This window comes from Myotis daubentonii, chromosome X, assembly GCF_963259705.1.
Source record: "Myotis daubentonii chromosome X, mMyoDau2.1, whole genome shotgun sequence".
Lineage (NCBI taxonomy): Eukaryota > Metazoa > Chordata > Mammalia > Chiroptera > Vespertilionidae > Myotis > Myotis daubentonii.
The window spans coordinates 4812213-4840028 of NC_081861.1; the positions used below are offsets into that span (position 1 = coordinate 4812213).

The 27816-nt window shown below is 47.4% G+C and overlaps 2 protein-coding genes and 1 long non-coding RNA gene across 8 annotated transcripts; 2 read left to right on the plus strand and 1 right to left on the minus strand.

The window, feature by feature from the left end:
* Positions 1-1082: 1082 nt before the first annotated feature.
* LOC132224905 (uncharacterized) lies at positions 1083-16651 on the minus strand. Its single transcript, XR_009450761.1, has 5 exons — positions 16269-16651; positions 9774-9881; positions 4899-5195; positions 4465-4591; positions 1083-1990 (listed from the first exon to the last, which is right to left on the minus strand). It is a non-coding gene; the product is annotated as an uncharacterized LOC132224905 (long non-coding RNA).
* On the plus strand, positions 2540-14110 carry PORCN (porcupine O-acyltransferase). Of its 5 annotated transcripts, XM_059680053.1 has the most exons (16): positions 2542-2696; positions 3010-3121; positions 3358-3530; positions 4885-5077; positions 5414-5457; positions 5798-5979; positions 6060-6190; positions 6304-6321; positions 7556-7570; positions 7668-7793; positions 7952-8052; positions 9630-9706; positions 9800-9863; positions 9967-10052; positions 11093-11203; positions 13652-14109. In XM_059680053.1, exons 3-16 carry the CDS (start codon positions 3395-3397, stop codon positions 13751-13753), a joined length of 1386 nt encoding a protein of 461 aa, XP_059536036.1. In that variant the 5' UTR covers positions 2542-2696; positions 3010-3121; positions 3358-3394; the 3' UTR covers positions 13754-14109. The 5 variants fall into 5 exon arrangements, with proteins under 5 accessions (XP_059536035.1, XP_059536039.1, XP_059536037.1 ...); XM_059680052.1 differs by lacking the exon at positions 3010-3121 and having other exon boundaries at positions 2540-2696; XM_059680056.1 differs by lacking the exons at positions 3010-3121; positions 11093-11203 and having other exon boundaries at positions 2540-2696; positions 13652-14110.
* EBP (EBP cholestenol delta-isomerase) lies at positions 15963-23802 on the plus strand. Of its 2 annotated transcripts, none has more exons than XM_059680057.1 (5): positions 15963-16112; positions 17018-17382; positions 22194-22230; positions 22359-22489; positions 23308-23802. In XM_059680057.1, exons 2-5 carry the CDS (start codon positions 17082-17084, stop codon positions 23529-23531), a joined length of 693 nt encoding a protein of 230 aa, XP_059536040.1. In that variant the 5' UTR covers positions 15963-16112; positions 17018-17081; the 3' UTR covers positions 23532-23802. The 2 variants fall into 2 exon arrangements, with proteins under 2 accessions (XP_059536040.1, XP_059536041.1); XM_059680058.1 differs by having other exon boundaries at positions 17064-17382.
* The last annotated feature ends 4014 nt before the right edge of the window (positions 23803-27816 follow it).

A 27816-nucleotide genomic window follows, 5' to 3' on the forward strand; every position in this document is an offset into this window, starting at 1 on the left:
TCCCTGCAAGACATTTACTCATTACAAAGAGAAATAGTACATTTACAGTGGAGAAACCTGGAAGATGCCACCTTAATAAAATCAGCAAAGCTAATAACCATTTGGGAACTAACCAATACCTTGTGCCTCCGGATACACTCTAAGAAAAATATAGGTCACTTCTTTGGAATTCCTGCCAAAAATGCAGAATCCAAATCTAACCCTGAGGAAATATCAGATAACCCAAAATTGAAGGACATTCTTCCAAATAATTGGCCTGTGACTTTTTGAAAACGTCGAGATCATGAAAGTTAAGGGAAGAGTGTGGCATTGTTCAGACTGAGGGAGGCTGAGAAGACCTGATAACAGAATGCAGCACATGACCCAGGATTTCCTTTTCCTATAGAGGGACGTTACTGGCTCACCCACTAGGATGGCTAGAATGAAAAAGTCAGATAACAAGTGTTGATGAGGATGTGGAGATATTGGAACCCTCATACACTGCTGGTAGGAATGTAAGAAAATGTCCTTGTTAGGAAATTCATACTTAACTATTTCGTTGAAAGGCCATCGTGTCTACAACTACGATCAAACAGTTTAGAAAAATATATAGATAAAGATATAGATAGATAGATAGAATGTGATTATTATGAGGCTTGGCAATTTTCGCCAATCTAATAAATGAAAAATGTGATCTCATTGTATTAATTTGCATCTCTTTAATTATGGGGAGACCATTTAAAATGCCCCAGAAACCATAATGCAGAATGACCACAAAGGCTATACAATTTGAAAAATACTGAGTGCCACTCTCTACTAAGCTCCCGTGATAAAAGTATGAAACATCACACCTAGTAGATGTGAGCTGCATCTAATTGTTTTAATTTCTCATTTCCCTGATAACGAAAAACAATGGGTTATCTTTTCAGAGATTATACATATTGGCCATTTCAGGGGACTCCTGCTGTGAATTACCTATTCATATCCACTGTCCATTTTCCAGTGTAGTGTTTGTGCCTCTTCTGACTGATTTGTAGATGTGCTTTATACATCCCAGAATCTAGATACTAGTTCTTTATCACACACATCAAAAGAGTAGCTCAGCGAGGCATATAGTAAGGATCTTTCCGTTTTAAATACCAGGACTTGCAATGAAAGGAAATATTTCTGGCATGTGCTATGGGTCATTGTTGATTCTACTTGAGTATGTCTGAAATTAGAAAAAAAATAAGAATGAAGTCTAATTTATAAAATTTATGGCCTGCACTCTGCTGTTAAGAAAAGGAATTAGCAAAAAGAACAGAAATAGAAGGAGGAGGAGGAGGAGGAGGAGGAGGAGGAGGAGGAGGAGGAGGAGGAGGAGGAGGTTTAGCATTTGTGAATCTGGTCTATGTAATTTATTCATAATTACTGGATTCAACTTTTTTGTTTGTAATACATGAATATTAATTTATGAGTTAAAACTCCATTTAACTTCATGTTAACATTTATTTTAAAGAGGGGAGACACACGTTGCTCTTCAATTGCCACCGGTATTCCCAAGCAAAGAACTGCTAATCCCATTCTTTTGTTTAAGAGAAAGGGACACCAAAGCCCAGTGAGTGGGCATGACTCGCCCAGCTCCATACAGGCAAGTACTAATCTGATTAGAGCCTGTTTTCCTTAGCTCCTCAGGTGACGGCGGGGGTCCAGCTTCATCTGGACTTCCTTCTCCCTGCCACATCACAGCTAAGCACGCAGTACTTGCGCGGCAAATGTTCCTTTGGAAAAATAGGCCCTTCATCAGCCTAGGGACTGAGTGGGGTGCCTAGACACCGTACGGTAGGGGAGGCAGACAGCAGGTGTCGCGTAAATCCTGTGTTGGCGCAGACAGAGCCCAGGAGGAAGCATTGTTGGGGACGCTGTAAAAGCTTCGTAAAGGCTCCGGATCGATCGGGTGCTCCGAACTCGCCTCCTGGTTCACGCGCTACTTGCTGAGGTCACCCTCAGGTGCCAGGTGAATAAGTACGGGCTGGGAAATGAAGCAAGGAAATCAGTTCTCAACGACCAGCCAAGTGCCCACAAGGAGTCCCTAGGGGCAGCACAGGCGCCTAATTGGTGTTCCTCGGTGACACAGTCAATACTTGGAAATGTTTCTGGCCCGTCTCTGGCGGTGGAGAGGATTGGACATTCCTTTAGTTCCCTCAAAGGATGGGGTAGGACAGACCTCGGTTCATTTTCCCACGTGTGAACCGAGGCAGCACAGTGCGAGAGAACGTGCGTGGGCGAACAGTCAAGGTGAGGGGCTTTCCCTCCTCCCTCCCCCATCTTTCCCATCTCGGCTCCCAAGGATTGGGAATCTGACGATGGAGGAGTTTGTTCTTGGCCGGCCAGACACCTGCGGACGAGAATGATCAGGGGCTGCAACACTCAGGGCCCAAAAGGTGTGGGCGCAAAGGTCCCGCAGCACCCCGCTCCTCTCAACCTCCCGCTCCTCCTTCCCTCGACCCTCCCGCCTCCCACCTCCTCGCCAGCCCCGCCCCGCTCCTGCCCTCTCATTGGCCGAGCTGGCCGGCCGGGCCTCCCCGGGATTTAAAGGGCCCGCTCGCCGCGCTGCTCTCCAAGCCGCAGCTGGTCCCGGCCTTGCGGCCTGCGGGGGAGGCTGCCCGGAGGAGGCGGCGACGGTGGCGGCGGCAGTGCGTCCCCGGTCCCCGGGACCGCAGCTTCCTTCCTGCCAGGTAGGTCCCAGGAGTGCGCGCGCGGCTCCTCCGCTCCCATCCTGAGACGGCCTCCCCGCACTGATCTGCAGCGCGTGTTCTTGGGTCCCCTCTCCATCACCTTTCAGACTCCCCCTTCTGCTCTGTCCCCAACCACCACCACCACCTCCCTGAAGCCCCGGGGCCTGGGCAGGGCTTTCTTGGTGGCCAGGAGTGGCCGGGTGGGGGTGAGATGGGGTACGCAGGGGATACAGGACACCCCTCACATCCGTACAAGGAGAGATGCACACGGCCCCCAAGTGTCACAGGATCTCCCTCTCTGCCCTCCACACAGAGTGACTCTACCTTGGAAACCAGAGAGCGTCCCCATTTGATATACCGGCCTGGAATGTACACCATTCATTCCCCATCGGACCCCGACTCCTCACAGCATAGGAGAGACACAGGTCCTTCCTTCACCACAGGTCGTGGGCTGTGTGTGTGCACCCAGGACGCTCCCACACGCACAGTTGGCGGCTCAATCTGATGTACCTGACACCCACACCCTCTCCCAGCCCCCCCCCCCAGTTCTGTGTGTCTAAATGGGTTGGACAGCCCCCAGCTGAAACCTGAGTGCTCAAGCCTATGCCTTGAGCATGGTCTGCCCCATGGACATCCCTGCTCTGTGTCCCCACTTTGACAGGTCTATCCATCTGTCCATCCATCCGTGAGGGGCTGCGATGGCCACCTTCAGCCGCCAGGAATTTTTCCAGCAGCTGCTGCAGGGCTGTCTCCTGCCTACTGCCCAGCAGGGCCTTGACCAGATCTGGCTGCTCCTTGCCATCTGCCTCGCCTGCCGCCTCTTCTGGAGGCTCGGTAAGTGCCTGCCACACTATGCGCCATGCCAGGCCATATCATGCTGCCACATTCATCCAGACCAAGCTGTACCTTCTCCTGCTGCATCTTGCCATGCCAAGCCAGGCGCCAATATGTCCAGCCCACCACCTCCCACCAGGCGAAGCACCATGCTACCACACGACATCCTACTATGCCCAGCCACCCCATGCCATACCATGCCAAACCATGCCTTTCAGTATTCCTGGGTTCTGGGATTCTGGAAAGCTGATGTTCTTGGATTTTGGGAACCTGGAATGTCTACATCCCAACGTTATAAGATTCTGCAATGCTGGTGTCAAAGGGTTAAGGAATCCCAAAGTACCACACTACAGGGTTTGGGGAGCTGACAAGTTGAAATTCTCACATTCTAGGCTTCCAAAATGCTGGCAATATGGATTTCTAGAATCAGGGCATGCTGAGATTTCTGAATGCTGGGATTCTGGAATGTTTCCACAATCACAGCAAGCCTACATCCAAATGCTAAGACTCTAAGCTCCCAGAGTCCCTATAGGATGCTGAGAATTTTGGAAATCTGAAATTCAAAGGTGCTACATTTTCTTTTTATTTTAAATGGATGTTTTATTTTTTTTTTAGGTTTATCATTTTGAAATATTTCGGTTACTGAAGTTAACTTGAAAGAATAATACAATGAACACCCATTATATGTATTACCAGATTCCCAATGGTCAGCATCTTCCCACATTAGCCTGTCCTATCTATCTATCTATCTATCTATCTATCTATCATCTCCCTAAATAATTTGAATAACCTGCTGACACTTCACTCCGAATGCATCAGTGTGTGTCCCCCAAGAATAAGGACATCTTCCCCCAACAACCACAGCCACAACCATCACCCCTCAAGAAATCTAATCTGGATGCAATAATATTACCCAATATAAGTTGATACTCACATTTCTCCCAGGGTTCCCAAATGTCCTTTATAGATGTTTCTTTTCTTTAAACCCAGGATTTGGCCCTGGTTGGGTGGCGCAGTTGGTTAGAACATCATCCCGATATCCCAAGGTTGCATTTCAATTCCTAGTCAGGGCACATACAAGAATCAACCAATGAATGCATAAATAAGTGGAACAACACATCGATGTTTCTCTCTCTCTCTTTCTCTCAAATCAATCAATAAAATAAATAAATAAATAAACCCAGACCTTGCCACCTCTCCAGCTCCCCAACACCTGCTTTGGGCCCCCTGCAATCCCACCACATTCCAACCTCTAGGCCTTTGCCCAGGCTGTGCCCTCTGCTCAGGTTGCCCTCCCTTGTTGCCAGCCCACCCAACCTCCCTTTCCTATTCTCTGTCTCTCTCTCACCTGAAGGGTTGCCATCCTACCTGAAGCACGCAAGCACCGTGGCAGGAGGGTTCTTCAGCCTCTACCACTTCTTCCAGCTGCACATGGTCTGGGTTGTGCTGCTCAGCCTCCTGTGCTACCTTGTGCTGTTCCTCTGCCGACATTCCTCCCATCGAGGCGTCTTCCTCTCCGTCACCATCCTGATCTACCTGCTCATGGGGTATGGGTGTGAGCCCTCGTCCCCACACTGTTGGCAGAAGGGTGGGTGGGTCCCCGTGGGTGGGTCCCCTGGCTGCTCCTCGTGAGGTTGTGCAGGACAGGAAGAGCACAGGGTGTTCCTGGAGGAGGGAATGTGGGAGACTAGTTATTTCTAGAGGCTGTACAGGACAGGCTGGGCTTGAGCTCCCCCTGGAGGAGGGAGTCCTGGAGAATTATTCCTCCATGAGGTTGTGCTGGACAGGGGTGTAAGCCTCTCTGAACCTTGATCCCCACCTCCCTTTGTGGTCTCTGAGGCCATGGGAGTCATGGGCCCAAGACCACCACCTTTTTTCCTCAGTGAGATGCACATGGTGGACACTGTGACGTGGCACAAGATGCGAGGTAGGAAGCCCTGGATCTCTCACCTGCCCCTGCCCCACTCCACTTTTGTCATTCATCTGTCCTCCCCACTGGACAGGCAGGCCTCAGATGCCCTTTATATCTGTCTCCCTCTACTATGCCTCCCCCCGCCCATCTTCCTCTCTCATCTCATGTATGTGCCTCACTCTTGAAAAAGGGCATCTGCCAGTCCTGGGCCTACCTGCTAATCTGCCTATAGACTCTGTGCCCACTTGTCCACTCTTGAACTTCTCTTTTCCTACCACCCCTCACCTGGTGCTCCCCCTCCCCCCATGCTGACCTGCTCTGTGCCCATTCACTTGATTATGGGCACCACACATAGGGGCCCAGATGATCGTGGCCATGAAGGCAGTGTCTCTGGGCTTCGACCTGGACCGGGGCGAGGTGGGTGCTGTGCCCTCACCTGTGGAGTTCATGGGCTACCTCTACTTCGTGGGCACCATCGTCTTTGGGCCCTGGATATCCTTCCAAAGCTACCTACAGGCTGTCCAAGGTCGCCCTCTGGTGAGGTCCTGGGTGGACAGGTGGGCAGGGACTGTGGGAGCCCCCACAGGGCAGTCTTCATGGAGCCTTGATCCCCACAGAGCCGCCGATGGCTGCAGAAGGTGACCCGGAGCCTGGCGCTGGCCCTGCTGTGCCTTGTGCTGTCCACCTGTGTGGGCCCTTACCTCTTCCCGTACTTCATCCCCCTTGATGGTGACCGCCTCCTTCGAAAGTGAGCACAGCCTTCGAGGCCTCTGCCCTGCAGAGGGGGTTGGGTAGGGACCTGGGGTCTCCCCAGCTCTGAGCCTGTCTCTTAATGCTTCTGTCTATCTTCTGTTACTACAGCAAGAAACGCAAAGCCAGGTAAATGAGGGCAGGTGCTGAGGGCGAGTGGGCTAACTGGGGGGTGGGGGCATAGTCTGTGACCTCTTGGTTCTGTTAAGTCTGAGACTATCTGACCATCTACCCCATGACTGGAACGAGATTGAATGTCTGTCTGTGGCTGTTGTTTGGCCAAGATTGGCTCTGTAACTCCATGTATGACTGACACCCTGACACATACTATGTATGAATGTCCATCTGTTCCGCTGTTTCACCTTTAGAAGCCAATTACATGACTGTAACAGGGAGTGACAAGTATGGGTTGGCTGGTGATGCTGACCTGTCTGAGACTCTGGCTAGGCGTGTGTATGGGTTGTTTGTCTCTCAGCCGCTGACTCCCGATGTGGGACTGGAGTTCTGGCTGTGCCATTGTCAATGACGGGGTGTGTGGCTGTCGTTGGGTAAGTCTGGCTTGTCTGTAACTCTGGCTGGGAATGGGTCTGACTGTAGCATGTTATGTGCCTCTCTGATGGGCCTGCCTGTGGGTCTGCCTTCTCTGGCTGCATGGTATTGTCTAGCTGAGTGGTTGTGACCGACTGACCATCTGACTCTGGTATAACTAGAATTGGTATAATCCAGCTCTTTGATTGTATGGCCCCTCCCTTCCCCCTACTCACTGGCAGCTGATTGTGTCTAATGCTGAATGAGGCTCTGGAAGGTGGAGTGACTTGCCCAATGTCACCCAGTTAAGCAGCCAGGCGTCAATCCCAGGCCTGATTCCAGAACCAGCCGTTTCCAATGCAGGACTCTGCCTGTGTCTATTGTATGACTGACAGGATGACTGTTGGGGGTAGACTTGCATATGTGTGCAAAGCAGGGAGCTTGATGATCTCTGTGCCTAACTACAGGACTTTTGTATGTCTTATGGTCACTGAGTCAGGTTAGAGAGCTGCAAGGCTGGGAGTCTGATACTATTTGTGTCTGGCCACGTGGCTGTGTCACGGTGTAGGGCTGTTAGGATGGGCCTCTGATAGAGGCTGGGTCTGGATGTCTGGCCATGTGAGACTGCGGGACTATATCATACTGTGGAGCAGCTCACACACTCATCTGAGCCCCATGAAACTGACAGTGTATGCATGTCTGTGGCTATCACACTGCACCTATGTTTTTGCCACTATGTTTCTGTCTTGTCTAAGACCAACTCAGGCCAGCCTCCTGGGCCTCTGACTCTCTTTCCTTTCTTCTCTGCTGCCTTCCTGACCCCTGGGGGCCTTAGGGGCACCATGGTAAGGTGAGTCTACAGAGTGGGGCTGGGGATGATGGCACATGGCGGGGTATCATGCCGGCCCCTGGGCATGATGCCTCTCCCCCTTCTCCTTTCCCCCCAGGTGGCTGCGAGCCTACGAGAGTGCTGTCTCCTTCCACTTCAGCAACTATTTTGTGGGCTTCCTGTCTGAGGCCACGACCACGTTGGCAGGAGCTGGCTTCACCGAGGAGAAGGATCACCTGAAATGGTGGGAAGGGCTGGGGGACCATCCTCTCCCTCAGGCTGTTGCCTAGAGGAGCTTCAGGGAGGAAGTGGGTGCTCCCGTGGGAGGAAACAGCCAAGACGAAAGTGTGGCAGTCAGATGAGTTGAGATCCCAGATGAATTTGTATACCTTTTGCCCACAGGGACCTGACAGTGTCCAAGCCACTGAACGTGGAGCTGCCTCGGTCCATGGTGGAAGTTGTCACAAGCTGGAACCTGCCCATGTCTTATTGGCTAAATAACTGTGAGTCATCAAGTCACCCATCCAAGAGTGGGGAGTCCTCACCCCAGGCCCTTTTACATAGTCATAGAACATTCACTGAGAACCTATTGTATGCTAGGCTGAAGGTACTGCAGGGACCAAAAATGACAACAGCCCCAAATCCCTGCCCTTGTGGAGCTGGAATTTCTGTGGGGGGAGCACATTATAAGAGAAAAAATAGCCCAGCTGGTGTTGATCAGTGGTTGAGCGACGACCTATGAACCAGGAGGTCACAGTTCAATTCCAGGTTGGTCAGGACACATGCCCGGGCTGCATGCAGACTTGATCCCCAGTAGCGGGTGTGCAGGAGGCAGCCGACCAATGATTCTCTCTCATCATTGGTGTTTCTATCTCTGTCTCCCTCTCCCTTCCTCTCTGAAATCAATAAAAATATTATTTTAAAAGAGAGAAAAATACACAAGAGTTCAGATGGTGATGAGTGCTATGGTGAAAAATAATAATAATAAAGCAGGAAAGGATGATCTGGAGTGTTGGCAGTGTGGGTGGGATGTCACAATTTTAAATAAATTAACAGAATAAGTACCACGGAGGAGGTGACATTTGAGCCGAGATCTAAATAAGGTGAGAGAGCAAGCATTGTAAATATGTGGGGGAGGAGTGTAACAGAAGGAAAGAACAGCCAGTGCAAAGGTCCTGAGACAGGAATGTGCCTGGCATGTTTGAGGAGACTGGTTCAGCAGAAGGAAAGAGAGCCAGAAGGCAGATGGCAGGAGGTGAGGTTGGAGAGGTGACGGGCCTGGTCCTGTGGGCCCTCACTGGCCACAGAGAGGACTTTGGCCTTTTCTCTGAGAGAGCTGAAGCCACAACAGGGGTCTGAGCAGAGGAGAGCTTTGGGCTGACGGGTTGTAACAGGACCCTCTGGCTGCTGTGAGGACAGATGGGGAGGGAGCCAGGTGGAAGCAGTGAGGAGGCCCCTGCAGTAGGGCAGGTGGTGGAGGCAGTGGACATGGCGAAGAGAGGTCAGATTCCAGGTAAATTCTGATGGTGAAACTGACAGGATTTGCTGAGTTTGGTTGTGGGAGTGAGGGGGAGGGCAGATTCAGGGTGATTCTCAGGTTTTTGCCCTGAGGAACTGGAACGGTGGAGTTGATTGACATTGGCTGAACTTGGAGAGACTGCGGGAGAAATAGATTGGGAGGAAAGTTCAGGAGCTAAGTTTTGGACAGAGGAAGTATGAGACCATTCCAAAGACTTTATCCTGCCCTGACCAGTTTGGCTCAGTGGATAGACCGTTGGCCTGCGGACTGAAGGGTCCCAGGTTCGTTTAAGGTCAAGGGCATGTACCTTGGTTGCGGGCACATCCCCAGTAGGGGGTGTGCAGGAGGCAGCTGAATCGATGTTTCTCTCTCATCGATGTTTCTAACTCTCTATCCCTCTCCTTCTCCCTTCCTCTCTGTAAAAAAAAATCAATAAAATATATTTTTTTAAAGACTTTATCCTGGGGCTTCCAACACATTGTGTATCCTCACCCCGCCCAATGGTTCCCCAGGGCAGGAGGGAATCTTGGGAGACTCTTGACCCGCATCTCCCTCTTGCAGATGTTTTCAAGAACGCTCTCCGCCTGGGCACCTTCTCAGCCGTGCTGGTCACCTATGCAGCCAGCGCCCTCCTGCACGTGAGCAGGGTGAAGGGGGATCAGGGTGGGAGCGGGGCGGGGGTGGCAGGGCCTCCTCTTCACTCACCTCATTGCCCCCTGGGGCCCCACCAGGGCTTCAGCTTCCATCTGGCTGCGGTGCTGCTGTCTCTGGCATTTATCACTTACGTGGAACACGGTGAGTTTAGAGCCCAGCCTAGGAGACAGGATGGAAGGTTGGTAGGGGGCTAGAACCAACCTAAGGCTAACCTGACCCCCTTTCCTCCCCACATCTACCCCAGTCCTCCGGAAGCGCCTGGCTCGGATCCTCAGTGCCTGCGTCTTGTCGAAACGGTGCCCACCAGACTGTTCACACCAGCATCGCTTGGTGAGGGTTCAGCCTGGGCAACCTCAAGCCCAACACCCGCCCCTCAAAAATGTTGCTTCTGTCTCCATCTTATATGTGTCTCAGGGTGCCCAGCTTCCTGTTCTGGAGCCTGAGCCATCCCAGAACCTCACCTCTGTTCACTGCCATGCGTCTCTCTAACAAACATTTATCAAACACCTGCTGTATGCACACCAGGCATTCATGTCCCCAGTGAACATTTATTGAACACTTGCTGGTACCAGGCACTGTTTTAGATGCTGGAGACACAGTGGTGAACAACAGACTATAAAGTTCCAGCCCTCTGGGACAAACATTTTAACAGGGGAGTCAGTAAGTAAAAAATAAGTCAGTAAAGTATAATAGTTTGTTAGACGGTGATTAGTGCCAAGGAGGAAATACACAAGGGAAAGGAGAAGGGAATTATCAGGGGGTGAATGGATTCCATTTTAAATAGGGAGGTGCCTTTTGAGTTCCTTAGCTGAGGGAGGTGAGGGACAGAAGCATTCCAGGCAAAGGGAAGAACCAGTGTACAGGCCCCAAGATAGGAGAGGGCCTGGAATATTTGAGGAACAGCGAGGAGGCCAGTGTGGCTTGAGCAAAGTGAGCGAGGGGGAGAATGATGGGTCCTGTAGGACATGCTAGGAATTTACTTTTGATTTTTGGTGTTTTTTTTTTTTGTTTTTTCCTTCTGCTTGCAATAAGAAATATGGGCAACCTCAGATTTGTCTCCTATCAGACAACTGATGTTTCTTACCATAAATCCCCGAGTCAGAGCTCCACCATTCTGCCTCCTTTGCCTGAATACTCGCATCTCCCCCAACTTGGACACCCTCAATGCAAACAGTACCCTGAGCCCTGGATACCATTTGAGCTCCCATAAGAGGATCTGAACCATCTCTTTCCTACCCGGGGGTGCCACGGACATCCTCATTCCTGGAACCCACTGCACTTTGTGCATCTCCCTGGGCTCCCCTGCCCAGGTGGGACTGAGGGACAGTGAGTAGGTCCAGCTGCCAAGCAAATCCATCTGTCCCCCACAGGGCCTGGGGGTACGAGCCTTAAACCTGCTCTTTGGGGCCCTGGCCATCTTCCACCTGGCCTACCTGGGCTCCCTGTTTGATGTCGATGTGGATGATACCACAGAGGAGCAGGTGAGGTGGGGCCCTGGGCTGGGGGTACCCAGGGATGTGCCACCTGCTCATGGGAACCATGAAGACAAAGGGGGGCGGGGAGGCTGAGACATGAGGACCTTGTGTGGTGTGTCTCTAGCTTGTGCAGCCAGTGCTCCTCGGTCCTTCCTTCCCGTTGTCCCTCTGGTTGATTGGCACTGCTGCGTCTTTTATTTGGGTGAAGTTTGCAAAATATATTTATTTTACTTAGTTTATGGAGATGGAATGCAAAATCCAGGTTTTACTTTTTTTTTCAATTAGTCATCTCATCATATTTTTGTTTAGGTCGAACCTGCAAGGTTTATTCTTATTTAATTTTTTTTTTTAAATCTTCACTCAAGTTGATTATGCAAACTCTAGATCAGGGATCCTCAAACTTTTTAAACAGGGGGCCAGTTCACTGTCCCTCAGACCTTTGGAGGGCCAGACTATAGTTTTAAAAAAAATTATGAACAAATTCCTATGCACACTGCACATATCTTTGAAGTAAAAAAACAAAACAGGAACAAATACAATATTTGTATTTGCATGTGGCCCACGGGCCGTAGTTTGAGGACCCCTGCTCTAGATTCTACTTTTAAATGTATATTAAAATGGATAGGCTATTTTTATTCATGTGGAGTATGCATGTTCCAGATTTTACTCCTTTTTAAATTAAAAACAATTTCTAAAATAATGTTTTCTCACATAGCTCTTGCAGGATCCAGGTTTTGCTTCTCTTTTAAATTTTTGTTTTAATTAAAAATAAAACTTTATATTATTTTCATCATTAAAAACAGCTTTTAATTTTTAATCAGGTTGAGTGTGCAAATCTGGGTTTTGCTTCTTTTTATTTTGGGGGTTCCTTTTTGTTGTTGCTTTTCAAAGAGAGTAGAAGGGAGGGAGGGAGAGGGGGGAGGGGGAGGGAGAGAGAGAGAGAGAGAGAGAGAGAGAGAGAGAAACATTGATGTGAGAGAGAGACATCAACCAGCTGCCTACCACACACACCTGGATCACGGGGTGGGGAGTGAACCTGCAACTCAGGTATGTGTCCTTGACCAGGAATCAAACCCGAGACCCTTTGGTTTGTGGACCAATGCTCTAACCACTGAGCAACCAGCCAGGGCAGGGTTTTGCTTCTTTTTAAATAAAGTTTTTATCTTGTTTTAATCAAAACATTTAAAAATAGTTAGTGTATATCACAAAGTTAAAAAACCAAACTGTATTCAAGATATTCAGGGAAAAGTCTTGCTCCTACGGTCTACTCACTGCCCTCTTACAGGTAACCACTTTCCTTCATTTTATTAGAATACCTTTCAAAAATGTAAGCATAATAAGCAAATATAAAAACATCTTTTGATTCCCTCCCCTGGTTTTTACCCTAAAGGTAACTCATGGATGACAGTGTGCGCTACATGTTGCTTTTCTATATAATAATCCTTGGAAATCTTCCACATCAGTACAGTGTCCTCACTCATTTTTTTTCCACTGTAAGGCTATGACACAGGGTAGTTTGTCCCTTATCAGTGGACACCCAGGTGATTTCCAGTCCTTTCCTATTTCAAATGACATTGCAGCAAGTAATATCCTCATACCCATGTAGATTCACACAGGTGCAGACAGAACTGTAAGATCAATTTTTGGTAGTTGAAATGGAGAAGTTACCTTTTTGCTCTCCCACCAGCAGTGTGTGAACCAACAGAGTGCCTCTCAGACTTTCTGGATGTTTTTGCCAGTTTGAGAGGAGGAAGATTATGAGTGAGGCCATAAATTTAAGAGCTGTTTGGTTTTTTCCTTTACTGAGAATGGTCTACTCACCTCCTTTGCCAATTTTTGTCTTTTTAAAATACTGATTTCTAGGAGCTCTTTACATACAAAGGAGAGTACAGATCAGAGAGTGGGGTTATCTTGTCCTGCCTTTAAAATGATTTCTAAAGAAAACATGAAAGAAAAAATCTAAATCTTACGTTTTATATGCAGAGTACAGGTCAGACAGTGGAGTTGAAGAAGAAAACACAAAGGAAATAAAACTAAATCTGTTTATCTTTCATATCACCCAGTTTTTTCTCTGGGGCCTCAACTAAGGTCACCATGGAGTCACAGAAATGGCCTTGAGCAAAGGATGGGTTTTCCTAAGACAGTGATGGCGAACCTATGACACGTGTGTCAGAGGTGACATGTGAACTCATTTTTTTGGTTGATTTTTCTTTGTTAAATGGCATTTAAATATATATAAATGGCATTTAAATATATACAATAAATATCAAAAATGTAAGTCTTTGTTTTACTATGGTTGCAAATATCAAAAAATTTCTATATGTGACACGGCACAAGAGTTAAGTTAGGATTTTTCAAAATGCTGACACGCCGAGCTCAAAAGGTTCACCATCACTGTCCTAAGACCTTCTTTGTTCTTGCTGAGTGGGACCATCACCTCTTTCTCTCCCACAGGGTTATGGCATGGCATACACTGTCCACAAGTGGTCAGAGCTCAGCTGGGCCAGTCACTGGGTCACTTTTGGATGCTGGATCTTCTACCGTCTCATAGGCTGAGGCACATCTGTGGACCCTCCAACTTCCCTCAAGACTCAACCCCTCCTCAGGGTGCCAGCTCTGATGGAGGATGAGGGATGGCCCTCTAATTCTTGACCCTGCTCCATCATAGTCCCCCTAACACCCTTACACACACACACACACACACACACACACACACACACACCATTTTCATGCCTGCTGATCCCCACCCCACCACAAGGCGGGAAGGGGGTGGTCCCTGCTGGGGCCAAGGGATGGGGGATGCTTAGGGAAGCAGAGAGGGGGAAATGCACAGAACTTCCCGCCTTCCCACTCCCTTTTTATATACAGTTTGTTATTGTCAAATAAAAGTAGGAAATATACAAAAGACTCTTTCTTCACTGCTTAGTGGGGAATAGAAGTGAGTGAGGAAGGGGGTACAGCATGGATAAAGGTTTGGAAGCTGGAAACCATGAAGAGGGAGCAGTTTGTGATTAGTTCATTGTTCATGATTGGATGATGAGATAGAAGATGGCACTGCCTGATATAAGTAGGACTGGGACAAATTAGTTGTGTGGGGGGAGGCCTGATACCAATCGGCAGGAAAACTGATTGGTTGCTCTAACTGGGACAGAGAAAAGAGCAAGACACAGTTCAGCCTGGCCAGCATGGCTCAGTGCTTGAGCATCAACCTATGAACCAGGAGGTCACGGTTCAATTCTAGGTCAGGGTACAGGCCCGGGTTGCAGCTTGATCCCCAGTGTGGGGCATGCAGGAGGCAGCTGATCAATGATTATGTCTCATCATTGATGTTTCTAACTCTCCCTCTCTCTGATATATACCTCTCTATATATAAAAGCCTAAGAAAGAGACTGGCCAACCTGCCTACTGGCCAGTAGCTATGATGCACACTGACCACCAGGGGGCAGATGCTCAATGCAGGAGCTGCCGAGCTGTGGTCACTTGGCAGGGCAGTTCTCAGGTGACACACCCGGAACCAGAGAGGAGGGAGCCCGATTCCTGCCCTCTTGCAATCCGGGACCCCTCAGGGGATGTCAGAGATCTGGTTTTGGCCCAATTCCCGCAGGCCAGGCTGAGGGACCCCATCAGTACACAAATCCATGCACCGGGCCTCTAAAAAAAAAAAAAATATATATATATATATATATATACATACACACACACACACACATACATACACACACACACACACAGTTGATGCTTACGACTAAGGCAGCGGTTCTCAACCTGTGGGTCATGACCCCTTTGGTGGTGGAACGACCCTTTCACAGGGGTCACCTAAGACCATCCTGCATATCAGATATTTACATGACGATTCATAACAGTAGCAACATGACAGTTATGAAGTAGTAACGAAAATAATTTTATGGTTGGGTCACAACATGAGGAACTGTATTTAAAGAAGGTTGAGAACCACTGGACTAAGGTTTATGAGTTGTAATTGGACAGGAAGTTTGGGATGGGTCTAGATTCTGACTGTGCAGTCTGGGTGCTCACTGGCTAGAATTGTGGAGTTCAATTTTGTTCTTTAGAGATGGCACAGGGAGACTGAATATCTCCATGCCAACTGGCTCTCAAGGAGTTCTGATTGGTTTTTCTGACCTGAAGTCGGGAGAGGTAAGGATGACTGCTAAGGAGTCCTGAGCGCTGAGGTAGAGGATAGAGGTGTATTTTACAGGATGTCATCTTAGTATTGTTTCCTTGTGCATTCGGGCAATAAGAATGAAGGTTTTTGGCCTTAGCCAGTTTATCTCAGTGGAGAGCGTCAGCCTACGGACTGAAGGGTTCCTGATTTGATTCTGATCAAGGGCACATGCCCGGGTTGCAGCTCAATCCCCAGTAGGGGGCGTGCAGGAGGCAGCCAAAGGATGACGTTTCTCTCTAACCCTCTCCCTCCCTCTCTCTCTGAAAGTCAATAAAAACCTATTTTTTACAAAAGAATGCAGGTTGTGTCTGGCAACGGACTAATTGGTCTGATTACGAAATGAGGGCAAAGAAGAGAGGACGCAATGCAATGCTGATTCAACAGCAGACGATTGACTGATAAGAGGATGGGGAAACTGAAGCCAAGACTGCTTTCAAGCTGGTTTCGGCCGAAAACGCCCACCAACTGCGGCACTCCCTGCTTTCACCCACCTCCAAACTGGCTCAACCAACAAGGAAAATGGCACCACGCCTGAGGGCGGGACCGGTGGCGCATGGAGAGCTCTGATTGGTTGAGAGTGACACTGGCCGCCTCCCAGCCCCTCCATTGGCCAACTCCATAAGACTAGGAACCTGGGAGGCAAGGGGTCTGAACTAGGTTGTCACGGAGCCCGCAGGCCAGCTCAGCAGAGCCGGAACCTTGCTGGACAGGTCGCTGCGACAGCGCCGCTGGGTGAGTGCCCCCCGCCCCGCCTGCCATTCCATCCCGTCGCTCTCCGCTACAAAAAAACGGCCGGCCACAGGCGCGCCTGCGCGAGACCCTTTTCCCCCCTCCAACCCGCCACCACGCCACCCACCCTCACGCGCCTGCGCGAGGCCCCCCTGGTACCGCGTGGTCGTCCGGGCTACAGAAGATCCTCCTTCTCATTGGGCAGCTGGACTAGAGGGTTCTAGTTCTGATTGGTGGTCTCTGCATTTAACCCTCCTTTCCTCTTTAAGCGCCGCGGAGACCTGTGCCTTCCACTTGCCTATTTCTTGCAGGTTGCCGGCCGTGTACGCTATTGCGGGAAGCGTTTGGCTTTCCGCACGCTGAACCCGAGGGTTGGTGTTCTCGTTAGTCTTCTCTCTTCCGTCCTGCAGTTTCCGGGACTACAGAGAGGGACCAGCTCTCCGCTGAATGATGCAAGACGCTGACTCCAGCAATGGGACCCAACCTGTTCTCTGTTTCTCCCCCAGCAGCCTGTGACCCCTGAGGGCACGGACCCAGCTTGATTCCTGTGTCTAACCCTCCCAGGGCGGGACCAATGAGGGCTATGACCTAGTCAGATTCTTCTGTCTGCCCACCGGACTGTGACCAATGAGAGCAGGGACCTGTCCTGATTCCTGTCTTCCCCAGCTGACTCTGACCCTCAGGGCAGGGAGCTGGTCTGGTTACTGTGTTTACCACATATGGGTCCCAGGGGCTGGAACAAGTTTTCATTCTTTGTGTGACCTTAAAGCAGCATATGATTAGTTTCGGTTTTAATCCAGTTTCATAAGTCTAGTACCTGGTCAATTTAGTCCATTTGCATTTTTTGTGATAATAAACCATTTGGATTTGATTTTTATCATCTCATTCTGTGCTTTCTATTTGTTCAGGTTTTTCTCTTCCTTTTTTTCCTTCTTTCTACTTATCCACACAAAGCCATCAGCCTACAAAGACATGGCCACGAATGCTAACCCCTTACACCCATACTGGCCTCGGCACCTGAGACTGGACAACTTTGTGCCCAATGACCTCCCTGCCTGGCATATAATAGCTGGCCTCTTCTCCGTCGCTGGGGTCGTACTTGGGATCACATGGCTGTTGTCAAGACCTGCTGCCATCGTCCCCCTGGGAACCTGGCGACGACTATCACTGTGCTGGTTTGCAATATGTGGGTTCATTCACTTGGTGATTGAGGGCTGGTTCAGCCTCTACAGCAAGGAACTTCTTGGAGACCAAGCCTTCTTGTCCCAACTCTGTGAGTCCTGAGTTCTTTCATATGCTGTGGGAGGGAATTTTGGGGGCAGGGATTGGCTAACAGCTTTTCTTCTATTAATTTATTTTAAAATTTTATTTAACTGTTTGTCGCATATATATTCACATGAGTCAAAAAAAAAAAAAACATTTAAAGAGGTATGCAGCCTGGCCAGCGTGGCGCAGTGGTTGAGTGTTTTTTTTTTTTTTTCATTATCTTATATGTTTATTGCTAGTCTACAGAAGCGGGATGAAAAGTCTTAAAGGGACTCAAGCCCTGCAGATGGCATACACCTTTCTAAATTTATTAAGAAAACAAGAAGGGGGAAATGCTGAAGGCTAAGACCAACAGTAGTTAGCATATTAATACGATATTCAGCAGGGCTAAAAATCAGCATAATATTGCCCTGCTGTTGGCCAAATGGCTCAAGGCAATCCACTAACCTGATGATCCTCTTACTGTTTACTAAACTTTACTTTTTTTTTTTTAATTAAATCTTTATTGTTCAGATTATTACATTTGTTCCTTTTTTTTCCCCCCCATAACTCCCCTCCTCCCAGTTCCCGCCCCACCCTCCGCCCTCACTCCCCACCCACTGTCCTCATCCATAGGTGCACGATTTTTGTCCAGTCTCTTCCCACATCTCCCACACCCCTTTCCCCCCCAAGAATAGTCAGTCCATTCCCTTTCTATGTCCCTGATTCTATTATAATCAACAGTTCATTCTGTTCATCAGATTATTTATTCACTTGATTCTTAGATTCACTTGTTGATAGATGCATATTTGTTGTTCATAATTTGTATCTTTACCTTTGTCTTCCTCTTCCTCTTCTTAAAGGATACCTTTCAGCATTTCATATAATCCTGGTTTGGTGGTGATGAACTCCTTTAGCTTTTCCTTATCTGTGAAGCTCTTTATCTGACCTTCAATTCTGAATGATAGCTTTGCTGGATAAAGTAATCTTGGTTGTAGGTTCTTGGTATTCATCACTTTGAATATTTCTTGCCATTCCCTTCTGGCCTGCAAAGTTTCTGTTGAGAAATCAGCTGACAGTCGTATGGGTATTCCCTTGTAGGTAACTGAGTTTCTTTCTCTTGCTGCTTTTAAGATTCTCTCTTTGTCTTTTGCTCTTGGCATTTTAATTATGATGTGTCTTGGTGTGGTCCTCTTTGGATTCCTTTTGTTTGGGGTTCTCTGCGCTTCCTGGACCTGTAAGTCTATTTCTTTCACCAGGTGGGGGAAGTTTTCTGTCATTATTTCTTCAAATAGGTTTTCAATATCTTGCTCTCTCTCATCTTCTGGCACCCCTATAATTCTGATGTTGGTACGCTTGAAGCTGTCCCAGAGGCTCCTTACACTATCCTCGCATTTTTGGATTCTTTTTTCATTTTGCTTTTCCCGTTGGATGTTTTTTGCTTCCTCGCAATTCAAATCATTGACTTGATTCTTGCGCTCCTCTGGTCTGCTGTCGGGCGTCTGTTTAATATTCGTTATTTCAGACCGTGTGTGCTTAATTTCTAGTTGGTTCCCCAATATAAGATCGAGGGTCTTATTAGTTTTCGTGTAGATCTCATTAAGTCTATCGGCAGCTTCTAAACAGTTCTTGAGAGACCTTAAAAGTGTGGTTCTGAACTCTATTTCTTCCATTGACAATTTTGTCCTGTTTCTTTGTCTCCGCATTTTGTTATGCTTCTTTGGTGCACCCCCTAGTGGTCTTTGTTCGCAGTCTTATAGATAAATCTTGATTGTTGTAGCTAATTCCAGGGAGGGTTTGACCTCCAGGCCAAGTGGCTATGAGAATCAGCTGTGTCAGCAGTGAGAGAACTTCTGTCCTCTAGGGAGGTGCTAATCTAGCCTTTGCCTGAGGCTATCCGGTAAATGCCTCTGTGCAGGGCTTGGGCAGGGCGGGTCGCACAGGATCAACAGGGTGGGCCGGAGAGAGCAGTTATGGCGGCTCTCAGTCCTGTCCCCAGGGGCTCTGCCTCTCTGAGTCCCAGCACCCGCTGCAAGGCTCGGAGAGAAAGCTGCACTCGCTCTGACCGAAGCCAGACAGTCCGCTTCTCCCGTTTGAGCCTGGGTCCCTAAAGACTCGCCTGTATCTGGAGCTCAGAGTCTGCGACTCCCTCCCGATTGAAAACAACAACCGCGCCCTCCGCCGCCAGCCCGCTCCGCGCACTCCGCACCTCAGAATTTGACTTCAGCACTGCGCCTCCTCTGAGTGTCCGTATGCGTTTCTCTTTCCTCCTAGTTGTAGGACTTCCACTCAGCCAGCGTTCCTGTGGTTCTGGGCGATGTCCGTTCTGTGTTTTAGTTTCACTTTTGAAGTAGTTGTTCAAAGCAGCAAACTCCGGCGTTAACCTATGCCGCCATCTTGGTTCTCCTCCAGTGGTTGAGTGTTGAGCTATGAACCAGGAGGTCACAGTTTGATTCCCGGTCAGGGCATGTGCCTGGGTTGTGGTCTCAATTCCCACTGTGAGGCGTGCAGGAGGCAGCAGATCAATGATTCTCTCTCATCATTAATGTTTCTATCTCTCCCTTCCTCTCTGAAATCAAAAATATATAAAATAAATAAATAAGATAAAGAGGTATGCAGTGTGCCCTGATCAGCACGATTCAGTGGTTAGAGCATCAGCCCGTGCATCAAAGGGTTGAGGGTTCAGTTCCAGGTCAAGGGCACAAACCTGGTTTGCAGGTTCAATACCCCACCCTGGTCAGGGTGTGTGCAGGAGGCAACCAATTGATAAGTCTCTCTCACATTGATGTTTCTCTCTCCCATCTTCTTCCCTCCCTCCCATTCCCTCTGAAAAGCAATGGAAAATATATCTTCAGGTGAGGTTTAACAAATGATAAAAAGAAGCATGCACTGAAAATCTACCTTCTGTCCACCAAGTTTCCTCAATTATTAACCACTGTTAATAATTGCTTGTTTTCTTCCAGGTTTTATTTACACATAAATTATACACAGAAGTCTCAGTTTGCTCAATTGTAAAAGAGAGATAATAGTAATCCCCAAATATATGTAAGGCATTTAGAACAATATTTGGCAAGCAGTAGATGCCATGTAACTGTTTATTACTATTATTATTTGGCAGACAACAGATGCTATATAAATGTTTATTATCATCATCATTTTTATTTTTCCCTTTTATATAAACAAATGGTAACATGCTATATACACTTCTGAAGTTTGCTTCTTTTAATCAGGTCACTCCTCATCAGCTCTTAAAGAGCTTTCAAAGCTTAAATGTTACAGAATTATTTGACTTGTCTAGTATTTTTTTAAATATATTTTTATTGATTTCAGATAGGAAGGGAGAGAGAGAGAGACAGAAGCATCAATGATGAGAGATAATTGATGGGCTACCTCCTGCACACCCGCACTGGGGATGGAGCTGGCAACCCAGGCATCTACCCTGACCAGGAATCGAACTGTGACCTACTGGTTCATAGGTCCATGCTCAACCACTGAGCCACGCTGGCCAGGCTTGACTTGTCTAGTATTAATGAGCATTTCCCCCAGTATTTTGCTGTTATGAGTAATACTCCTTTTGATCTCATGAATAAAACTGCTATGAACATTGTTATAAGAATCTTTGTGTGGGGCTCTGCTTTCATTTCTCTCAGGTAACTATGGAGGAGTGGCTGGGTTGTATGGTAGATGTGTGTTTAACTTTATGAAAAACTGCCAAACTGTTTTCAAAAATGGATGCATCATTTTATATTCCCACCAGCAGTATATGAGAGTTCTACATCCTCGCTGACACTTGGTATGCTCAGGTGTTTCTTTTTAAAAAAATATATTTTATTGATTTTTTACAGAGAGGAAGGGAGAGAGATAGAGAGTTAGAAACATCGATGAGTGAGAAACATCGATCAGCTGCCTCCTTCACACCCCCCACTGGGGATGTGCCCGCAACCAAGGTACATGCCCTTGACCGGAATCGAACCTAGGACCCTTCAGTCTGCAGGCCAACGCTCTATCCACCAAGCCAAACCGGCCAGGGCATAGTCAGGTGTTTCTTAAATTGTAGACCTTCTAGTGCAGTGGTCAGCAAACTGCGGCTTGTGAGCCACATGCGGCTCTTTGGCCCCTTGAGTGTGGCTCTTCCACAAAATACCAACTTCTGTGCATGGGCCACAAAGTTTCAGTCGCACTGTACGTGCGCGCCCGCACGTGGTATTTTGTGGAAGAGCCACACTCAAGGGGCCAAAGAGCTGCATGTGGCTCATGAGCCGCGGTTTGCTGACCACGATTCTATGTGAGTGCTATCTCATTGTGGGGTTTTAATTTGCTTTTACTTAACAATTAATGAAAGTTTGAGCACCTTTCATTTGTGTATTGACCATTTGGAAATCCTCTTTAGTGAAGAACCTACTCCGGTCTCCTGCCTGTTTTTATGTCATGTGATCTGCCTTTTTCTTATTGATTCTCTGCTCACGTTTTTCATTCATGTTCACTTTCTCTCTCAGTCCTTTCCTCCTTCCCTCCCTCCCTCCTTCCCTTTCTCTCTCTCCCTCTCTCTCTCTCATTGGCTACATCATTCAGTTCATCATCTATACCTGCCTCCATTATTCTACAGATATTTATTGAATGCCAGACAATCACAGCAGCACTTACTGTCCTATGTCAGGTTTGCACACATATCTTGCATACATATATTAACTCTAAAATCCAAACAGCCACCTCATTGCGGATGAGGAGTTAGAGGCATGGAGAGGTTATGAAGCCTGCCTTATTACATGGGCCCTCAGCTCTCACAAGTGTGAGTTTCTTTTCCTGCCTTTATTCATGTATGTCTCTTGTCTTCTTCAGGGAAGGAGTACGCCAAGGGAGACAGCCGTTACATCCTGTAAGTGTTTGCCTCTGTCAAGGGAGACATGGATTGGTTTGGGGTGGTGGTGAGTCAGGGAGCACAAATGGGGTTCCCTGAACTTAGAGCACAGTGATGCCAGTATCGCCTCATCCTTTCTCCTGCAGGAATGACAACTTCATGATATGCATGGAGACTGTCACGGCTTTCCTGTGGGGACCACTCAGCATTTGGGTGGTGGTTGCCTTTCTCCGCCAGCATCCTGTCCGCTTTGTCCTACAGCTCGTGGTCTCTGTGGGTGAGAAGAGGGCCCACGCTGATGCTGGAGGGATTATCAGGGATGGGCAGATATGGGGGCATCCGTGTGGGTAGGATCTCTCAATTGTGCCCACCCAGGGCTGAGTCAGATTGAATGATAAATTCCCTGAAGTTCTAGAACAGCTATGCCCCTCTCAGCCTGTGTTCTCAAGTGGGAAGTGTTCATTTCTCTTCCTCCTCCATCACAAAGTCTCTTGGGAAGGAGGTCATGGTTTGATTCCTGGTCAGGGCACATACCCGGGTTGTAGGCTCGACTGCTAGTGTGGGTCGTGCAGGAGGCAGCCGATCAATGATTCTCTCTCATCATTGATGTTTCTGTCTCTCTCTCCCTCTCCCTTCCTCTCTGAAATCAATAAAAACATATTTTTAAAATATTTTTTTAAATAACAGTCTCCTGTGAAGGTTACATGAGGTGGCCCATGCTGGCAGGAAGTCCTTGGGTCCTCTAGGCTTGGGATTTCCAGCCTCTTTCATCTAAGGTTCAGTGTTCTTACATTGTTAGCTTTCTTTAGTTCTAGAAATCTGGGTTATCTTTAGTCCTGGAATCCTCAGCTGTCTTGAATGAAAGGATTTTGAGCTTCCTTAAATTCTGGAGATATGAGCTCTCCTGGGTTCTGAAATTCTCAGCTTCCAATTTCTGGAATTCTCACTTTTCTGATTTTTTAACTTTTTAGCTATATGATTTCAGAATTTTTACCTCTGAATTTGGGAATTCTAAGGACTGAGACCTCAAACGATGACTTGAAAAATGCCTTGGAATAGCTCCTCCTCCTCACAGTTCTCTTCCACCTCCCACAGGTCAGATATACGGGGATGTGCTCTACTTCCTGACAGAGTACCGTGATGGATTCAAGCACGGGGAGCTGGGCCACCCGCTCTACTTCTGGTTTTACTTTGTCTTCCTGAATGCCCTGTGGATAGTGGTGCCTGGAATCCTTGTGCTCGATTCTGTGAAGCAGATCACCCACGCCCAGAGCCTGCTGGATGCCAAAGTCACAAAAATCAAGAGCAAGCATAAATAATGAGTGATGGACTGGGCTTTAACACGGGCTGATGACAAACTCTCCATCTGCCAGAAGAGTCTGTTCCTTGCTCCCACAGGTTGAAAGGACAAAGTGAATTGATCTGTCAAACTCAGGCTGATGGGTGGGCACCAAAAGGGCCAGCAATAGGGAAGAAAGGAGCTGTGTGGAGCTACTGCAAGGAGCTGTTGGGACAAAAGTCCAAGAGAACCTACAAGGTCCGCAGTGGTGGTAATTTTTAAAACAAGGAAATAAAAGGTCTTGACCCTAACATTGAAAGATCTTTAATTACTGACCCCAAAGACACCTCTGTCACTCACTCATTTCACAGCCCACCATTATCTCAGCCATAGATTCCAATCCCCATCACATAGACCTTCAATCATTTAGACTTCACAAACCCCCATCACTAACTCCAGAAAGTCCCCTGATGGCTGATTAGATTCATGAGTCACACACCTGCAATCTCTTTTAAGGAGTGATCTTCTATCCACATCCTTGGTGTTCTCTCCAGAACACACTTGCTCATTTTTTGCGATAGGGACAAGCTGAGAATTTTCCAAATCTTCAAGTTCTTCAATTTACTCAGCCTCTTGTCTCCTTATTAAGCACCCCACACATACCCCATCATTCAACTCACAGACTCCCCAGGTACTCCAAAAACTCCATCACTGACCCCACAGACTCACCCATCACTGCTCTAAAGATCCCCATCATTTACCCGTGACCCCACAAAACTTACCCCCACAGACCCTCCCATCACTTACCCTATATACCCCATCATTAACCCTTAAGACACTTATCACCCTCCCAACAACAGCCTCTCATTTGCCCTATAGACTGACCTCTATCACTCACAGGCCTTTATCAAACCATGGACCTATCACTTGCCCCAAAAGACCTCCCATTATGTACCCAACAACCCCATGACTCACCCTATAGACCCCCCATCATGTATCACACAGACCCCTATCATTTACCCTATTGGCCTTTCATCACTCACCCTACAGATGTCCCATCACCCACTCTTTAAAATCCCCATAACTTCCCTAGCTGGTTTGGCTCAGTGGATAGAGCACTGGCCTGCGGACTGAAGAGTCCCGGGTTTGATTCTGGCCAAGGGCATATGCCTGGGTTGCAGGCTCGATCCCCAGTGTGGGGTGTGCAGGAGGAAGCCAATCAATGATTCTCTCTCATTACTGATGTTTCTATCTCTCCCTCTCCCTTCCTCTCAGAAATCAATAAAACATATATTAAAAAATAAAATAAAATCCCCATAAGTCACCTTGAAGAATTCATCATCATTCATCTCACAGTCTGTCATTAACTTCCTAGACCTTCAATCAAAAAACAATGGGTACTTGCCCTAGCCGGTTTGGGTCAGTGGATAGAGCATCAGCCTGCAGAGTGAACGTTTCCCTGGTTCGATTCTGGTCAAGAGTACATGCCCAGGTTGCGGACTCAATCCCCAGTAGGGGGCATGCAGGAGGCAGCCAATCAATGATTCTCATTATTGATGTTTCTATCTTTCCCTCTCCCTTCCTCTCTGAAATCAATTTTATTTATATATATATATATATATATATATATATATATATATATATATATATATATATATATATATATATATTAATGGGAACTTGACGAATTTAGAGGAGGTAAAAAAATTAGTAGACTGTCTCCAGGTGACCTGTGTAGAGCAGGACTTCAGTTCCAATCTTGGTTCTGCTTGAGCCTACTATATAGCTTTTGAGAAATGCCTCACCTTTACAGTCAAAGCTGTGAATTACTTCCTCGCCTCCTATCCATCACATACCTCATTAATTAAGGCATCCTGGCCTTCTTGCTCTTCCTCAAACACACCAGGCATAGCCCACCTTCCATCCATTGCAATGTCTACTCTCTGTCACTTACTATCCCTTTGACCTTGAGCATGTTTCTTCCTGGCCTTCAGTGCTCTCATCTGTAAAATGCTTGTAATAATAGTGACTACCTCATAGGGTTTTATGCAGATTAAATGAACCAATATATGTAGACTATCTGGCATACAATTTCTATTTGTGGAATGGAAGAATAAATCCATGAAAGAAAGAGTTCTCCCCAGGACCATGGTGAAGACCTCCTTTTTTATCTTGTTTCCATTATCTTTCCATCCAAGGCTCTCTCCACAACCAAGACAGAGGCTTCTGACCACATCATACCCACATCTAAAACCTGTGCTCCAGTGCAGCTATCACCAACCTTTCAGACCTCACAGACCACCAGTGGTCTGCAGACCACTAGTTGGCAACTGCTGCTCTAGTGCACTCAGGATAAACTCCAAGCTCCAGGCTAATGTTTTGCTCATTCCATTCTACGGTAATTTTAATGAAAAGCAGACTCTCAAGCTCCTTGTTCCATAAAAAATCCAGCAATGCCGTATTTTTGACTCCAGCACCTGGGGTAAAAGATATGTGCCAATAACCCTCTTCTGGCTTTCAAAAAAATCATTATTTATACACTAGAGGCCTGGTGCACGGATTTGTGCACTGGTGGGATCCCTCGGCATAGCCTGCGGGGATCGGGCCGAAACCGGCAGTCCAACACCGCCTGCCACTCCTGCCTGCTGCTCCTGCTCATCCCGGCCCTGCTGTGCCTGCTGCTGCACCGCTTGGTAGGCTCACTGCAGCTACGCTGCAGTCTCCGGGCAGCAGCAGCCAGCCATGAGCCCTGCATCTGGCACCTGTTGGTCAGCTGAGCAGTGCTCCCGCTGTGGGAGTGCACTGACCACCAGGGGACAGCCCCTGGTGGCCAGTGCGCGTCATAGCGACCGGTTGACCGGTCTTTCAATTGCTTAGGCTTTTATATAGATTCCAGAAAATAGATGTCAATTTAATATTAGTACCAAGGCAACAAATTATTTCAAAAGATACCAAAACAGAATTGCAGTCTTCATTTAAAAGTTAATGTTAAGGCCGAAACCGGTTTGGCTCAGTGGATAGAGCGTCGGCCTGCGGACTGAAAGGTCCCAGGTTCGATTCCGGTCAAGGGCATGTACCTGGGTTGCGGGCATATCCCCAGTAGGAGATGTGCAGGAGGCAGCTGATCGATGTTTCTCTCTCATCGATGTTTCTAACTCTCTATCTCTCTCCCTTCCTCTCTGTAAAAAATCAATAAAATATATTTTAAAAAAAATAAATAAAAATAAATAAATAAATAAAAGTTAATGTTAAGGGTAGCATCCATATAACGCTGCAACAACAGCTGAAGTCCAGGTATCTTACAGGACTCCTTTGTTAGAAATTACATTTGAAGAAAAAGAAAAAAATACAAAATACCAAAAAAAAAATTACATTTGCAAGAGCAGTCTGTATTTTGTCCAAACCATATGAATATTGTGCAGTAAAGTAAGGAGAATGTCTTTTTGCATTTTTCCATACATAGAGTTTCTCAGAGGAATCTAAGATATATTCAATCATTCAGCCAATATTTACTGGACACACCATTTAATAAAAGGACCAACCTCAACATGTTGTCCTCAAGGATTAAATAAAATGAAGGTAAACTTTAAAACGCTAGGATTGCCTGGACTGGTTTGGCTCAGTGGATGGAGCATCGGCCTGCGGACTCAAGGGTCCCAGGTTCGGTTCCGGCCAAGGGCATGTACCTTGGTTGTGGGCACATCCCCAGTGGGGTGTGTGCAGGAGGCAGCTGATCAATGTTTCTCATCGATGTTTCTAACTCTCTATCCCTCTCCCTTCCTCTCTGTAAAAATCAATAAAATATATTTTAAAAATAAAAATTTAAAAAATAAATAAAAAGCTAGGATCTTTAGAGAGCATAAAAATGACTTTTTTGGTAAATTAAGTATAATATGTGAACAAAATCACAAACATTTAAAATGTATGGCTCCATTGATTTTCACAATGTGTAAACTATTTTTTTTAAAAGATTCGAGAAAAGGGTTATTTTTCTGTTCAGCGGATTCATTTGAAGAGGGTCACAGCATCTGAAATAGATGACATCATCTGTAAGCTGAGGCACAAGGCAACTTGCAGCAGGCTGTGGGGGGGCCTTGACGTCATCGCGCAGCAGCTTCCTTTCCCCGCCCACTCCTCTCGCTGGAATAGGTCAACACTTTAACACTAACTAGGGTGAATCCGGAAGTAGACTATCCAAACAACCAAACCACGGACAAGGGGAGGTGGGACCTCAGTAGGCTCCTGCGCACTGGCTGATGTGAAGCAAAACACCCGGCGTTGTGGGGCGGGGCTCCTGTCAACAGCACTCTATGCGCATGCGCAGA